The sequence below is a fragment of the Propithecus coquereli genome, unplaced genomic scaffold (genome assembly GCF_000956105.1).
Source record: "Propithecus coquereli isolate 6110/MARCELLA unplaced genomic scaffold, Pcoq_1.0 Scaffold32, whole genome shotgun sequence".
NCBI lineage: Eukaryota > Metazoa > Chordata > Mammalia > Primates > Indriidae > Propithecus > Propithecus coquereli.
This window is the reverse complement of record NW_012148841.1, coordinates 8,632,762-8,650,875: the sequence shown is the minus strand read 5'-3', so window position 1 is coordinate 8,650,875 and position 18,114 is coordinate 8,632,762. Positions and strand designations below refer to the sequence as shown.

The following is an 18,114-nucleotide window of genomic DNA, read 5'->3' as shown; positions in this document are numbered from 1 at the left end:
ATGCTCTGTAATTCACCCTTATATACATTATCTCATTTAACTCTCCAAACAATCTAAGTATTATCATTCCTAATTTCCAGATGAAGGAAAACTTTAGCAAGGTTAAGTAATTTGCCCAAAGTCATACACCTGGTGGATGGTGGTGGGGGAGAGGGGGAAACCCAGGTGCACCTGGTTTCAAAACTCTTACCCTTAACCCATTAAAATGTTGCCTATCCATTTGTTCCAGGCTAAGGGCCGTATAGCAAGGGATTAGTTAGGGTCCTGGTCCCAGGAGTTTTTACTATAGCTAGTACATTTACATAGCTCAAGATGGCAGAGAATGGGCCAGTGCCGTATGACAAGGAGAGTCAATAAGTGTGTTAGGATTTCAGAGCCAGGAGTGATCCCTTATGAATGGGCTTAACACAAAGGCAGAATAAGGTAGCCAGAGAACTGAAAACAGTAGGATTCTGATTGGTGAAATAGATGAGAGGACAGTCTAGCCAAAGTCTTATAAATAACAGCTCAGAGGAGAAACAATGCAGGTATATTCACTGCTAGAGCAGGGAGTTTAATTAGGGAAGAAGTATTGAAAAACAAAATTACACTCTTCTACTAAGGAGCCTAAACTTTATTCTTTGGGCAATGAGAACTCATTGAAGCTTTCTGAGCAAGAGAATGGAATGATGTAAAGAAGACTGTTCTCAGTGTTCATGCAAACTTAATCTAACAGAAGCGAAGCCCAGGTGGGAGGGAAGAGTCGTCTGCAATAGTCTAGACGGGAACAGATAAGGATCTAAGTGAAGTGGTAGCAGAGAGAAGAGAAAGGTTGCAGATGGAAACAGGAAGGAATGTAAACCCAAGACCGCATCTTATGAATAATTGTTTTAATACTGTAATTGGAGAACCAAGAAGAATTACAATTAACTTTCCTGGTGGCTCTTCCAAAGGCAGTGTATACCTTTGCTACTCAAAATGTGGTCTGCTGACCAGCAATATTGAATCAACTGGGAGCTCATTAGATACTCAGACCTACCCTTAGACTACTGAATCAGGTCTGCATTTTAACAAGAGCCCCAGGTGATTCCTGTGCGGTTGGGGAAGCACTGGTTTACCTTCTTTCAGGAACAACTTGTAGAGAAAATGTGGTTTAAAGTCACAACAAGCTAATATTGAATCTAAGATAGTATAGAATTTAATATAGTATAAATGCCAAGTCCATAAAATATATTTTCCACATAATATCAGTGAAATAGTTTATAATTTTGTGTTACAAGGTGAACACAATTGGTGGAAGAAAAGGACACAGGGACATTGTCCTAGAGCAGCCCATCCAAAGGGTCCTCCCCACAGAGAGGCCTGGGAGCTGCGCAGAGAGCATGGCTGAGGGGCAGAATAGTAAATGCTGAAATAAACCAGGTTCCTGAAGCAGGCTGCAGCTGACCTCCAGGCTGCAAGCTCCTGGCAAACAACTAGGGTGCCTGTTAAATTAAAAATCTTTTTTGTAAAACCAACAATATTTTCATTGACCAGGGAGACACCAATATCCAGGATGCAGTAAAAACTGGGAAACGGAACAATTGGAGATTTTCACTGGGTTGGCAACTGAGTGACTAAGGAGATGATAAAAAAGAAAAGCCCATAAAAACTAGTGTTTTAAGGAAATCAGAGTTGCATGAATGTGATTTCTCTCTCCTTTAGCGTGGCTGGTGGAATTTGGCTATGCTGAAATAACCTCTCGCATGAACTTGTAAGACCAAAATCTACAAACACTAAGAACTGGACTGGAGAGTGTCAAAAGTTACACTGTTGATTAATTTTTTGAATTTCTATGCCATGTCTGTCATTGATTTTCTTCAACTTCCTTCTTGACATCCAACATTTAAACATGGCATTTATACTTTCTGAAACACCACAAAACCAGTAAGTAAGAATTGAATGTTTTCCCAGTTTAGGATTTTACTAGCATCCTTTAAAAAGAAAACCCAACATGTGGTGTTAGGACCACCAAAAATTTCCCCATTTTCACAAAAAACAAAAAATTATAAATTGTCTGCATTACTTCTTCCGGAGGCTTTCCAATGAGAATCATGATTACCTGGAATTGATACTTTCGATGGTTATACTTAAACTGCCTTTTCTTTTCTTTTTAAGATATTAGCAACAGCTTGGCCTAAATGTGATGTGTATTTCCAGCAACAAGGAAATGATTTCGTAGTTGACAAAGGAAACATAATACTGAAGAGAAACCAGAAGCAAAGCCTACATGCCGGCCAGCAGAGTGAGGTAAACTGTTTATTAGTGACACGCCATGATTGCATAGCTCACTTAGAACCTGCCTGGCCTGTGTGAGCGCTCACAGTAAGCTCTTGTTACCCTCATGAATAGAAATGGGGGAGAGAAAGAGCCAGCTCAGGGTAATTAGAGCCTCTGGGGAAAACTTCAATAGCTTTAATTCTTTTCAAAACAAAAATTTCTAAAAATCTGGGCTCTGCAGGGTTGGTGAGTCGGGCACTGTGCAATCACAATTTCGAGCCATTTTAGTGAGGAGAGGTAAAGTGCTGAGGGACGGCCCCACTATTAACTGGAGGGAAAAAGATAAGCTGATGGCCGGTGCGATGATGCTGTGGCCATGCCATGGACTCCAAGACAGTGGAGGTTGGTCAGTGTTGGTGTCAATGCCAGAATGATGCCATCCCCCTAGGGCCTGGCTTCCAATGCCTTCAGGTGCCCAAGGAGTCCTGAACACCTTGTGACCATCCAACTATTATTCACTCAAAGTCGTGACCACCGTAGGCCTGTTTGTTCATTGGTCCGTTGCTTCATTCATCGGTTACACTGAGATCTTTATTGAGCATTCCCTGGTGTATGTGCACAAAGGCTATGCTGGAGCAGTGAAGGAAAGCACTCTTGGTGTCTTGTTCCCAAACCCAGCACCTGAAACAGTTCCTTACACATAAGAGACCTTCCTGAGTGAGTGAAATGGTGGAATGAATGAAAACAGAAACACTTAGACCCTTAAGCTTGTTGTGGAGGAAATGAGCCCTGGACACAAACATCTACTGCATGGCAGGGCGGGCTAAGTATCATAAAAGAGCCACATAAAACGTGACATGGACCTCAGATGAAGGAGGAATACCTCTAGCTGAGAGGGTCAGAGTTCCTGCTGCATGGTCCACACACGGCCATCATCACGGCTGTGCTCTTTCTTGTGCTCATTTCTGTGCCCACATCACATCCCTGTGCCCACGCCATGTCCCCATGAAGGCTTCTCTGACTTTCTAGGCTGGAAGTAGCTCTACTCAAGCTGAACTTCACCTAAGAGAGCAGATTGGGGAATGAGTCACTGTTGCCCTCATCTTGTCCCTGTGGCACGGATCAGTGATTCTCAAATTTGTGCATAAATATCACCTGGGGGGTTTGTTGAAAATATAGAGCCCAGGACCTGACCCTGGAGAAGCCACATCAGGGAATCTGAGCCTGGCTAAGAAATCTGCTTGTTTGCTGAGCATCCCAAGATGATCTGATACAAGTGGTCATGACAGCACTTTGAGAAACCCCGCTCTAACCCTACACACTCTCCTAACTCTTGCCTGAAATCTCCACCTGTGTGTTATTGATTTGGAAAACTTCGACTCATCCCTTAAGATTCAATTCAGACTTATCTTTCTCTGACATTCCCTACCCTGACATCTGGACATCATTCACTGTTTCCATCTCTGGGGTCCTGTAGAGCAGTAATATTCGAACTGAGAGTCATTCCAGTCAGTAAGTAGACCATGGAATCAATTTAGTGGGTCAGTTTAGTACAACAGAAGGAAACATAATAAGGTCATATTTTATGTGAAATTTTTTTTCAATCTTACATAAGTGTGTGCATGCACATGTGTGAGTGTGCACAGAGTCACTGTCTTAGGCTGACTGTCTCGAAGCAGGTTATAGCAGTGATTCAGGTGCATGTGTTTTATCGAGGGAGCACACATCAGGACCAACCTATGGTGGCATGAGGGAAACAGGCTAGGAAATGAGGAAAGGTGAGGCGAGGATGAGGGCTGAGGTAGAGTCTAGCTTTGGGCATCATCCTCCAGGGAAGCTCCAAAGCTTAAATCGCACCACAGAGCTGTCCCCCACTGAGGCACAAGGGCCACCTGCTGTGTTCCCCTGTCAGTCAGTCGTTGGTCGCAGGCTGCCAAGGCAGATGTGGGTGACCTCCCAGGTGAGGTGCCTCTAATGAACCAAGGGCAAATCTCAAGAGAAGGGGGCAGTCACAAGCCTTAGCAGCCAACAGTCCCAGGAGCTGGCAGATGGTTGCCCTGGCCCAGTAACAGGGACCCAGCTGCAGACCAACACCATCTACTAACTCTCACTCCTTGTATCCTCAGACCCACCTACAGCGCCCCGCTTCAAAAATCAGGGAAAGGGCCATTGAAGCACTAAAATATAAAGCATTTTGCTTTCTTTCATGGTCTTTCTCTCAACCTGTCATAGTGTTTTATTATTTGCTGATTTAATCTCATTCTGTGTAAAATATATTAAAAATTTAAATTATTAGCATGAATTTTACCCTTCATCTTTGTATTGTACAATGCCTATTGTAACTGCAAACTTGAGAGTATTGGAATCACTGAAATTACCAAATTTGCATTCCTATCCACATTGTCGATTTGTAGTCATGCATACATATATTTTTTGTTCTTACCAGAACAGTGGGAAGGCTGCACAAAACTAACGCCACTGTTTTTATTTCATTTCTTGCTATGTGTTCTATCAACACTTTACCTTCAACATACCGATGAGTACAGAAGGATTGAAAGGAAAACAAACTGTGGATTGCCTTATCTTTCTCTTTCCTTTTTGTCATCGTTTTCAGAAGAAGTAGTTGGCTAATACAAGGAAGTCACATGAATAAGAAAGGATGTAGTAGGGTGCCTTGGTTGTTCATGTTTCTTAGAATGCCTTTGACTTTTTTCTGCATTCCAAGCAAGTTCTGGTTCAAACAGAAAGCTTGGCTTCTCGGAGCTGTTGACACCCCTGCTTAGTCACACACGTACCCCACTTTTAGTCTCACTGAACTCTCATGCATAGTAAGTCCACTGGAATTCTGTGTCCGTGGGCCATTGTGTGCACTGTATGTAATGGGGCTACAAGGAAGCAGACACACACGTGCATATCTCTTCTGCTCATGTGCGCATGCCATTGTCCCAAGAGACTTCACTTATAGAAAAGTTCAAAGGAAAATTATTATTTCAGGAGAGTGACAACAAGACATTAAAGCAAGCATAGAACCCTTTTGAGTATGGGGCCCTGGGCAACTACGCAGGTTGCATGGCCATGCAGCTGGCCCTGGCATTTCCTTCTTATGTTAAATTCACTCCACGCAGGCACAGCTTCTCCAGGATTCTGATTGGTCATAAGTCCTGGGGAAGTTTACAAAAGGACATTAGTAGGATAAATTATAACCTCTAGCTGCTACAGTTGGTACCAAGGCTACAACTGATACTGTCTCCCTCCCACCTCTCCACCCATTCTAGAGTCTTCTTATCCTCAACTAGCACTTCTGGGTGAGATGACCCATCCCTTCAGCCCTCAGGGATTAGAGCCCCTGCTTACCATACCCTTATCAGGCCACAGGTATAGGAGATGCCCCAGTGGATCCATCAATGCCATGTATATTCCTCATGTCCCCCCATCAGTTGTGGTATTTCCTTCCTGTGATTGCTGGTCTCCTGGCATGAGGAACCCAAGTGACCATGCAGCAGCCATAGCCTTAAGGTTAGTGGAACTCTTTGTCTTCATCCAAGAATCAAGACCTGTAGATCCACAGAGCCTGAAGTTGCAATGGCTAGAAGCCCAAATTCCCATGGTCACTGGGAGTGATGGTGGGCATGGCTAATCCTGCTTGGTTCCCAAATCCATGTGTTCTACCTGCTGGGACACAGCATCACACAAAGGCCATTGGTTTAAGGAATACATAACATCCTGAAGAATGCTGCCGCATCCCATAGGGTGCCATCTCCAAGCTAGTGATGCTGATGCATCAGCTGCATCTTTAAGGGGCCCCATTCCATTGCCTTCTCAGGTCAGCATCTTCCAGATGGTATGGTTTGTGTAGGAGCAGTGGATCCCAAACTCACCTGACCACTGCTGAACTTCTACGCAAAGTGAGTCCCTCATGCAGAAGAGATGTTATGTTTTCCTACCTTTGTGAATTAGACACCCTGAGCCCTCAAAGTAGTGCCAGCCAAGGCCGCAGAGTGCTGATTCTCCCTGTGGGAGACCACATAACACCACCTTGGGCAAAGGGACCCACTTCACTAGCCCTCAACATAGGGGATTAGTGTGATATTTTGTAGAAAATCTGGATGGTTCAGATCCTTTTAGGCTATGTTGTGACAGAGAAAAGGAGCATTAACATAGCCCTGGAACAAGACCGTGAACACACACTATTGCCAATCCCAAATAAATACAAACTGCTGCTGTTTCTTCTTCCTTATAGGTATGGAAAAGAACACATTTTTTCACATCAATATCTGTATAGCATGTACCATAGGCTGTATTAATCTGCTCTAGTAAAGATACTCCATCTAGCACCACAGCTGCAAATGGGGCTACAACTTGGTTAAATTTGTGATAATTCACTTCCATCTACCAGTCATCAATCAATTTTTTCAGGGACAAGACTGGTGAATTAAAGGGACATATGATGGGAACCACCAGTTCTTCACCCTTTAAGTCTTGAGAGTGGCACTTTGAGGATGCCCCTGATTTGCAATATTGCTTTTTATGTACTATTGTGGCTTGGGAGTGGGTAGGTTGGGGGCTGATTTCACAGGCTTTGACTTGGCTTTTCCTACTATAAGAACTCTTACCCTATAGGTCAAAGAACCAATGTTAACTACAAAGCAGGTCCATTCCAATTATATATTCAGGAATTCAAGGAAATTATCAATAGGTGGTTCTATAAATCCAGTGAACTCACTATGAAAGGGACCTGGTCCAGCACTCCATTTATTCCCTGACCCACATACACCCCTATTCTAACAGGGGCACTCTGAGGGCACTTTGGGTACCTGGTTATCAGCATCAACTCAGATCCTGTATCCACTAACACTGAAAGATATGGGTCTGTCCCCTCTCCCAATAGACAGTTACTAGAGTAAATAACCATAGATCTCTTTGAAGAATGAGTAAGAGAATCACACTTGCTGTGATGTTGAAGAGCCCTTCCTCACCGGGACCCCTCTCATTCAGTCAGGGGGTTCTGAGTCTGAGAAGTGGCTCTGATCTAGAAGCTTGGCAAAAGATCATGTCTTTCCACGGGTGCAGCTCACCTCAGCCTTCTGCTCATTCATACTTGCTCACTTGTGATTATATATATTAAACAATGCTTTTGTTGACTGATGATCAGTCTTGCTCCTAAGAACACCATGTTCTATTAATCATCTCCAAAGAAGATTCCTGTGGGTCAGTCCCCCTTGTCTCTCATTCCAGCCTTGCTGCCTAGTATAATAATTATACCCATCTTGCTTTCGAGAGTTAAATACCACTACTCAGATTTCCATAGCCTGGACTCCTACAGCCACATTGATAATAAGGAACTCAGTTTTGTAATATTTAATAGTGTATAGTACACCTTGTACTAGCCCACAGAGGACAGTCATACCCAGCTTCTCAGTGATGCTGGTGGTCCCCTCCAGTTTATTCCTGTTATCTTGGTGGACGGAGTGTCCTCCGCTCCTCCCCCACCAGGAACATGTTAGCTGGTGGGTTTTCTGGTCTTGTACCTAAAATCCATCCTAGCATCCCAACTTCTTTGAGCCTTGTATCCTCTCTACAACCTGCTACAGCAGTTCTGGCATTTCCACTTCATTTCTTATGGACCATGACTGTGGCCAAGCTTCCAACAGTTACTCAAGTAACATATTAGATCCATTTCCCAGGGGCCTTGCGAGGCTACTAAATCCTATAGCACAAGTGGCCCCAAATCTACAAACTCCCCCTTATTCAGTTTCGTATTCTGCTCCTCAGGATCCATACCCAGCCATTCCCTCCCAGTTGCTAGTAGTACATGTTAGCCAGATCCCACAGCAACTTTGGTTATAATCCCTTTCAAAGATCCAGTACTTTCCCACTCCAACATGCTGAGACTTGACCCTAATTATTGGGCAAGTGGCCAGGTGGGGTGGCACAGGCAGATCCTGAGGAAGACATGCATTTTTCTTATAAGCCTCCTGCATCCTTCGAGTTTTCTACATTGTCTGCAATGTGGTAGAAGTAAAATGGTGGCTCTATTTTCCAATATGAGCAAGTGGGTTCTATCTGTAGTCTAAGAGTGCTAAGGAGAACCTGAGGCTTAAGGTTCTCATATGCATGAACCCATGCACATGGGTGCTTCCACTGCTTCCCTGTGAGGAAGCATGCCTCTGCTCCCATGGAGCCTTCTTGGACTCTATGCTGGAAGTAGCTCTCCTCAATCTGAAGTCCATCTGAAAGAGAAGAGTGGGGCATGAGTCACTACACCCCTCCCCTTATCCCTGTGGCACAGATCAGTGATCTTCAAATCTCACTGTGCATAAGTATTACCTGGGGAGTTTATTTAAGGTGCAGATTCCAGGGCCTGACCCTGGAGATAATACATCAGAGAATCTGGGCCTGGACAAGAAATCTGCATGTTTGCATAGGTAATTTACCTAGGCTGATACTTTGGCCTTCTCTGAAGTTCTGCAACTCTTACAGTTAAGTCTTGTGACTAGTCTTCAGCTCTTCCTGCCCTTAAGGAGATGAGCATCTCTTTAATGAGCATATATGTCCCCAAAGAGGCCCTGTGATTCTCATACTTTGCTTTAAATTGGTGATTGATTATCCTGAGCCTGTCATTTTCTTTCATCAAAGACATTCAACAACAGCAACTCATTTCCACAGTCCTTATAATTACTATGTCTCCCATATCTTTCAATGCCAGAAGTACTGCTCACATCAGTATTTCCTCCACTTCTCCTTTTATCTTACACCAGTTCTCCACAGGTGACAGTTTTAGCAATCACACCACTACTGCATGCCAGGGATCGTTAGTACATGTTGCATACCAGGGTCCTCATTGCCAGCTGAACAGTAAACTATCACCTCCAGAATTGCATCTTAGGATCTACTTTTAGGTAAACTAGTATCAACTGTTTCAGGTCAGGTGCCCTAGAAGCAGAGCCTAATTCAGCTGCATGTGATTTATTAAGGAAGCATTCTTCAGGAATACTCTTTAAGGCAGTGAAGGAAACAAGACAGGAAAAAAGGGCAGAGTAAGAGGTGGTCTCAGGCAAAACAAACCTTGGATTGATCCTCAGAGGAGCTCAGAAGCATAAACTGCAGGCCAAGTCGTCCTGCCCTTTGAGGCAACAGGGCCAGCCTTTTATACCCTCGTATCATTGGCTATGAGTTCCCTGAGGGATGGGTGTGGAGGTCCAGAAGATGTGAGAGAGCAGTTCTCCAGAGCAAGGGTCAACTGTGAACTATTAGCAGCATGCACATAGCAACTGGGGGGTGGGTACACCCACCAGGTAAAGGGGATCTGGGATGGGAATGTAGAGTATCTACTGCAATTTTGAGAGTTTGTCTTCACTGTTTGAAAAACATTACATATGGATGACTTTACATATGCCTGTCTATTAAAACCAAATTTGGTAGAACAGTTGCTTATTTACATTTCTCTCTTTAATGTAAGATTCTAAACTCCTCTGTGGCAGGGGCTCTATCCTTTTTATCTTTGCATTCCTAATTCAGAGGCTGGCACTTAATTGTTACTAAACAAACATCAAATGAAGAGCAGTTTGGTGTGGATCATAGAGCAACTTGAACTCCAGGCTAAGTTACTTGGGCATTATTCTGTTGGCAGTTAGAAAGAGTTTGAATTGCTTTGTTGGCAGAGGTATGTATTCATAATATGTATTGGACCAGGGAGAGAGAGGAGAGCAGAGCCAAGAGACTGTTGCAGCAGCACAGGCAAAAGAAACTAGAGAAGGAATTTGAGTGGAGGCTGTTGAGTGTGGCGAGGCAGATGCAAAAGTAATTAAAGAGGTATTATCTACGGGGTCCAGATGGCCTCAGGCTGACGTCCAGTATAGAGACCATCAGGGATTCTAATCAATTGAGTGTGTTAGGAGGTTTGTACTTATGTGCCCCCAAGCAGATAGAAGAGGAGCATTTCTCTCATGTTTGCATAGGAGAAATATCTAGAAAATAAATCTGTGTGGGTTTTCTCATTGTTATGCACAATTAGGCAAAGTCTGTAAAGTAGGCCTGGGACTATTCTTTTCCTTCCATATTTTGGCCAGAACCCCACCATCATATCTGAGAACACCCAAGGTCGTCAGTGTGGGATTTGCTCAGTTCATTAATACATGGGGTATTTAAAATTAAAATGGCTTCTAGTGACACTGCTTTCAAATCAGTCATTCTATACAGTAACATATGTTCCAAAGCTGCAGTTTCAGCACATTATTCTCAGCTGGATTCTGGACCATATCCTGGTTGGAATAATTTATCCATGACTCAGATGAATCATATACACGCCAGGATATGTGGGGAAGAGGGTGGTGGTTTTTTGGTTTTGGGGTGGTTTGTTTTGTTTTCCTGAATTCTTCTAGGCCTTGACTGTAGGCAAAGCTATTTACATTCCTCTCCCATCTTAGAGCTCGGTGACTTTTGGCCAGAGGCCTGCTGTTCACACTGTTTTACGAGAGCCGATTCCTGGGAACCCTGTTACGTGGACTGGACCCGGATTTGCCAGGGTTCTCCCTGGGGCTGGCTTGAGATTTGCTGTCAGCAACATTCCCTTTCCTATGGACTTCACTGTTGCCATCCGCTATGAAGCCCAGGTATCCTTGAACTCCACCTTCTTCGATGGTAAAAACTGACCAAAATATATTCTCAAACTAAATGTTTTCATTTCAGCCTTGCTAGAAAAGGTTCATCATAAAATGATGTGCAAGAAGTAGAACATCTGGAGAGCATTATAAACCAAAGGGTTTGCTAGAGATATTGAAGCAACACAGTGAGCCATATGCACACATGCTTGATCCTGGGGAGAGACGCTAAAGCTGGAGTTATTATGTATATTTATGGTACCAGGTTTAAGGAAGTGGTGACTGAATGTTTGTATAAGAACAATAAACAACTAAAATAACATGCATCCTGCACTCCTGGGAGTTTTTTTTCTAAAAATTTAATAAACCAACACATGTGCAGAGAGTCAGATTCACGGACCACGCAGCAGAGGCATTTACTTGCATTTGTATCTTGCCCTGCAACAAGAGAAAGACGAAAAGCAGACGCCCCCCTGCCTCCCACTCCCACCTCCCACCTGTCAAGGAATATCTAAGACAGACTAGAAACCAAATTAGAAAAATACTTGATCTAGAGCAGTGGTTCCTAACCTTTTCTTTGGTGATCTGAAACCCACCAACCATCTCCCTTGAAAAGTGTTTTCCACAGATGGAGGTGGGTGTGGTCTTAGAGGCTCTGAACTCCTGCTAGAGACCATATTTGCAATTCTGGATATAACATAATTCTCTATTTCTCACTTACAAATGAAAGCCAAGGGAGCTCAATGTACTTTGACTTGGTGAATATAAGAAAGCCATTAAAAAAGAAAAAAATCCATGGAGAGAGTATATCCCTGACAACTTTAAAATGCTTTTCCAAACCGTAAGGCTTCTAGAATATAGCTAATTTTCATATCTCTCTCTGTATGTGTGTGTATCTATCTGTGTGTATGTGTGTTTGCGTGTATGTATATATCCTTTAGTGAATGATGCTAAATCGTTATTATTCTGTGATCTGGGACATGATGAATTAATCAACTCTTTGGGAGACAGGGGTTGAAAATCTAGACCTGTCGGGAGGGTTAGGGTATTTCCAGGCCTGTGAGTATAGCTATAGCCAGAAACAATGTTCTTTCTGCCTGGATCACAATTCAGACACCAGAGAGTTGGGCCCAGGAGGGAACCTCTGAGACCTCTTTCAACTCCTAAGTTCTATTTTCCAAGCAGCCTGTGGGTTGCAAATTCAATGCATGTCCTATCCACTAGGTATATATGAGTGAGTGCAAAAAAGTTTCCTGTGTCCTCATGGTGATGTGCTTTCATGTCGTGCCTGTCTAGTCCGCAGCTGACTGGGCGGTCCAGCTCGTGGTTAACCCCCCTGGAGGGAGTGGGCCCTGCATCCGCAAGACTCCACAGCCAAAGCCTCCATCTTTTGCCTTACCAGCGGCTGCCAGGTACTCTTGGGACCTGACCTCAAACACTGAAGGTTTCTTGGGATTTCATTCATGCATCAGTAATTTGTATCCGGGAGCTAAGTGGGAGAGGAGAAGTATTGAAGAAGACTATATCATTTATTATGCACTTACTGCGTGCTGAACCGTGCTGTATATTTAATATCACATTTAATCTTCATAACTTGGTGAGGTAGATTTTGTCCTCAGCAGGCGAAGAAGAAATTGAGAAGAAGAATACTTAAATGACTTGCCTGAGACTCATTGCTAGTGTGTAGCAGAATCGGAATTCCAACCCAAATATCCTGACTCTAAATCCGGAATGTTCCTTTTCCAGTCCCCCAAGTGGCTTGGAAATGTGAAAAAGTAAAATGTTACAAGATTAAGAATAAAATATTCAGCTTGAGTAGTCTTAACAGCTGAGAGTCTATGAGGTAAAAAGCTACTGATTTTGAGGCCACTCACTCTGCCTCATCAGAGATTTGTGGCAAAACAAAGCATAGACACTGTTGATAGCAGCGTGACAGATAGAATGAAGGATGTCTATTCTGTCCTTTCCCCAGAGCTGTCATGACAACCCACAGCCAATAGTTTCTAAGACTTTGCTATTTGTCACAATCCTATGGAAGAGCCACTAAGGATCTAAGTGTGAATTCACTATCCAGCCAACCCACCTGTGCTGGTCGAGACCTAGACCTGGCCTCGGCCCCACAGTGGCGCCCACTTCAGGGCACAAGGAGAACGCTACCACATAGTATGGCCACTTAGGTAATATGATTGTACTTTTGTCACTGAATTTTTGCTTTATTTCTCTTAATACAGAATCATGCTCCTTCCCACATCCATCTGTTTAGAACCAGATGTACAATATTCTGTCGATGTCTATTTTTCCCAGCCTTTGGAAGGAGAGTCCCACGCTCATTCACACATCCTGGTTGATTCTGTAAGTATCACAGAGCTTTGCTTCATTCTCAACTGAGCACCGTTATAATTCTACTTTTAGACTCCCTGGTGAAGTGTTTCTGGAAAAATATAAATGTATTTGCTTAATTACAAAAGGCATCTAATAGCAATTGCAAATCTTATATAACAGTATGTCCCAGTAATGGTTTGAAGTATTCTACATAGTATTTAATTTTCACAGCAACCCTGTGATATAGGTACTATCACGATTTTACAGGTGATGAATGAGCAGTGCAGGATCACAGGGCTGGTGAGGCAGGAATGAGAGCCACACTGCCTGGTTGCAGATCCCTGCTCTGAGCCATTGCAACATGCTGACATTATAGAGCATTTAGGATAGAAATCCAACCACTTAAATTATTATCATTTTGGAAGTTCCTGTCGTATACATCCTATGATTTCATATCATTGTAATCAGAGTACTCATACAATTGCGTATATGGATTTTTTTCACTTCACATTTTATCATAAGCATTTTCTTATGATACTTATGTAGTCTTCTGATCATTTTTAGGAACCATGCAAAATATTTCTTGAGTGACTTCTTTCAGCATCTTTCCCCAGAGTTGGGCCACAGGCATTCCTTACAAACCTCTCACTCTGTGCAGCCTTCAGATCCAGGCATGTCACTGGGCAGAGATGGGGCACTCAGTAAATTGACTTAACTTATTCATCTATTACCCTATTTGCGGTCGTGTAAGTTGCTTTTGTTTTTACTACCATGTATACTTGATACATATTTTTAAATGTATTCCTTACTTTACTCAGGGTTTTATGGCTCTTGAAATAATTTGTCAAAATATTCTCTAGAAAGTATTCCCCAATTAATTTTCAGGATCATCAGAAAAGTATGTAACTACCAGTTTCATCCCACCTTAAACAGAATTGTATAGAATTGTGGGGGATTTTTAAAGGGTAATTTCATGGATAAAAATCAAATTGCTTTGTTAAAATTGCATTTTTGAATATTTGTGATAATCTCCTAATATCATGATTTAATTGGCAAACTATAGTCCAACAAAGTTTTATTGGAACACAGCCAGGCCTGTTTGCTTACATATCATGTATGGCTGCTTTCAAGCTAAAACTCAGAGTTGAAAAGTTGCACAGACACTTTATGGCCACATTTTATCAGGCAACCTTAACCAAAGGTGGTCTACGTCCTGCACGTGGAGGGCTGTGTAAGAATTTAGGTGAGGTTCTACCATATTATGGCAGAAATGAGGTAGAAAGAAGCAAACTCTTAAATGGGAAATTTAACTATCACGATTTCCCTATCCAAATAACTCATCTTCTCCACTGAGGAGCTTTAAATAGAACTGCGCTCATGAACCAACAAGTGAGTTGCAAAAGGAAGCAAATCAAATCCAACAGGTTTAATTTAGGGGAAAAATTGCTAAAAGTTGGAAACCCAGGCAAAGTAAAGAAAGGTTCATAGTGCAGAAACTAGTGAAATTAGAGAAGAAACTAATAAAGCCCTAGGTCATTAAGGGATGTTATAATAATCATGAAACTTAAATGTATAAGAACCAAGATACTTCTCATTTTAAATTCATATTCTAAATATTTTTAAACCTTATAAATTCCAAAGACTATCACTTGATACCATATTAAGTGCATCTGTCCAAATTATCCATTCATCACCTATTCACTAAGCGGACACGGGCCGGGCGCTGTGCTGGTCCTGGGGTGTGAAATATGGTTCTTGTCCTCAAAGAATTCTCAGCCTGATACAGAAGACAGACAGGTAAATAAAATCATTACAATGATGTTTGATAGATGAAATAAGCGAATGATTTAAACTAATTTTTAAATATACCATTTGATCAGTTTTCAAGCAATCATTCCCTACACATAGCCATAGAAAACCCGGGAGCCTGAATAAAAATTAATTTTTATTTTTTAATTTTTATTTTATCAGAGAGCAATCTGATCTTTGCAAACTGTCAGAAACCTCAGAAAAGGCCCCAGACCCCTGTTTCAGGTCAGATTCCCTAAAAGCAGAAGCTGAGACAGAGACTCGGGTGCATGTGATCTATTAAGGATGTGTTCCTGCAACAAGAGGAGTGAGGGAAACAGGAGAGGACAGCGGAAGGAAGGGTGTGGTCTCGCTGTAGCATGCTTCAGTCTGACCCTGCAGGGAGCTCTAGAGCAGGGTTTGCACCACAGAGTTGAACCCACCTGGAGGCAGAGGGGTGGGCCTATGTGCACCGAAGTCGTTGGCTACAGGTTCATCACCACCATCACCTGCACACCGGACCCCCAACCCAGTGAGTACATAAACTCCTGGATCAGGTGGCTGAGTGCAGTTTTCTGAAGGGGACAGCTGTGAGCCTTTTAGGAGCCAATGCCACAGCAGCTGGAGACGGGTACACCAGCCTGCCGAAGAGGATCCAGGCCGGGCACCTCCAGTGTCCACTGTAGTCCTCAACCCAAAACGTCCAGTAGGAGAAAGTCATTGCACATTTCCTTATTACAGACTGTTGTGATTAATGCCACACCACCACTTTTGCTGCTCTGGGAGATAAGACACTCGACTGCTTGGGACTTGGTCCTTTCAAAGTTCATTCTCCTCTGCAGCGAGATTAACATTTGCATCTAAGACCAGCGTATATGACAGAGAAGACCAAATGAAACCTTTGTTCAACCACGAGCGCTCTTTCTGCACAAACACCTTTTGTTTGGCAAGCATAGTGAGGGCAGTTGAAATTTGTTTTTAGTCATCCGGATTACATGCTGTGTGCTTCTATAAAACTGTGTTTAGAGTCAAAAGTATATTAGGCATTCTAGAATATAAAACTGTCATTCTTCTTTTGAAACTGGAATGGGCTACACTTGGTAAACATAAAGTACTTAGAAGTTTCTAGGAGAAGAATTGAGTCATGCATTACAAAATCCTATAACTGACAGGAACTCTTGTCGTCTGGTCCATCTGCTGAGTTCCAGGAATGGCCAGCTCCAAACTGGCTCAGACCAATAGCTGTAAATAATCTCTGGTTGGCTGCCCTTGTCCCCAGCCCTAGCCCGTCTGGCTTTCTTCTTCGTCTCTCCCCACTTGGTTTGTGTTTGGAGAATGCAGTCCTTTTAGTATCAACTTAAAGATACAATAGTAGAAATATGAATATTCTTCTTTATTGAGCAAATTTTTATGAAGCGCTCAGTATAAATTAGATATGGTAGTAGGCATAGATGTTAACAAGACATGCACCATCCCTGTCACTCTGGGGCTCACTCTCTGAAGGGGGGACACAGACAAGCAGGTGGCGACAGTGTGGGGTGAGAGGTCCTGGGAGCTGTGGCAGGGACTGACCCAAAACCTCGGTGTGACTCGTGCAGTGGTTCTCAGCCTCATCTGCCCCAGCCTCCCCTTTTTATTACAAATATTTTCTAACATTCTTTGCTATCCTGAAATGAAATTCATGGCCTACCTGTACATATGACTTCCAAATAATATCAATGTAAGTTGCTAATATTAATACAGAGGAAAAATCGAAAGTAATCAATAAAGAAATTATATGGACTTCACTGTGTATATGCACAGGCATGAATATACTAGAAGGTATAATGAAGTAGGAAGATGCTCCTAGATGTAGAATCACTATCTATGAGACAGCCATGAAAGCAGCTGTGTTATAAACAAGTTTACATGTTAAAAAAAAATAGAGTCAGGTTCCCAGCTCAGACAATCAGCAATAAGATTTTTTTCTCCTTCATGGATATTCAATGAAACATTCAAAATCTGTTGGGGACATTCTGTTTCGTGAGAATGTCTCACATTTCTGACTCCCACCTGCTAAATTCCAATACTGAACACCACCCAATCACTGTGACAACTAAAGCCACCCCCACGAATTTCCAAAATGCTCCCTAGGCAGGTGGTGCCTCCCATATTGAGAACCAGTGACCTAAGAGGATAGGAGGAAGGAGAGGAGAGCATCCTCTTGGCTTAGATTTTATCCTAAGGCAATGGGAAGCCATGGAAAAGTTTTACGATGGGGATTATCTGAACAAACTGCATTTAAAAGGATCACCATGACTATGGTGTAGAAAATTGATTGGGAGTGCAAGAGTGGAGGCTGGGACATCTGTGGGGCTGCCACTGTAGTAACGCAGGTGGCCTGAATTCAGGAATCGGCAGGGGAACAAAGCAATAAATGCCTCCTAGACACATCTAAGAGGTAGAACTGACCAGGCTGTGACTGATTTGATGTGGGTGGGGTGTGGGTTTGGTGGTGAGTGCCGACGGCAAGGAGGCAGGTGTCAAAGATGACCACCCTCAGTTTTCTCCACTGAGCAGCTTGGCAGAGGGTGGCACAGAAAGGAAAGCGGGTTTGGGGCATGTTTGGTTTGCGGAGCCTGTGGGGCAGCCAGCAGGCAGTTAGCTCAGTACAGATCTGGAGTGTACCATGGAGAGGTGCGCAGGAGACGTAAATTCCACCTACAGATGGCAGCACGGTGTTGCCAAGGTCCCCCAGGAGGTAGTCCTGGAGTAAGAAGGGGGCTGATGAGAGAACCCGGAGGGACCCCAACATTCAGGGATGGGTTGGGGCAGATGTATTGATGTGAAGAGTGAGCGGGAGAGGAGGCAGCAAGAAATAATTTTTCAAGAAATTTGGCTGTCAAGGGGGAGAGATGGGGGTGGTAACGGGAGGGACATGTGAGATCAAGGAGGTGATTTTGCAGATGGGAGAGACTTAAGCCCATTTAAATGTCAGCTAAGAGGCAGAGAGCAAAGAAAGAAAGCATTGTGCACAGAAGAGTTTCTGGAGGGCAGAGGAGAGAGCAGTGGGACACCTCTTCCACTTAAGCACTAAGAGCCCAGGACAGGTGGTAATTCCTGTGAGACTGGAGTCTGGGAGGCAGAAAGGAGGCACCGGTCCCTTTGCTGGGGTCTATTTTCTCTA

General features: G+C 43.2%; 1 protein-coding gene across 1 annotated transcript in view; it reads left to right on the top strand.

Annotated features, from left to right (window-relative positions):
• LAMB4 (laminin, beta 4) overlaps positions 1-18,114 on the top strand; it is a 99,489-nt gene that overhangs the window by 38,584 nt on the left and 42,791 nt on the right. The window contains exons 14-16 of the mRNA XM_012650298.1: positions 10,665-10,850; positions 12,135-12,250; positions 13,070-13,194. Coding sequence (XP_012505752.1) covers positions 10,665-10,850; positions 12,135-12,250; positions 13,070-13,194 — 427 coding nt within the window. The remainder of the gene's footprint in view (positions 1-10,664; positions 10,851-12,134; positions 12,251-13,069; positions 13,195-18,114) is intronic.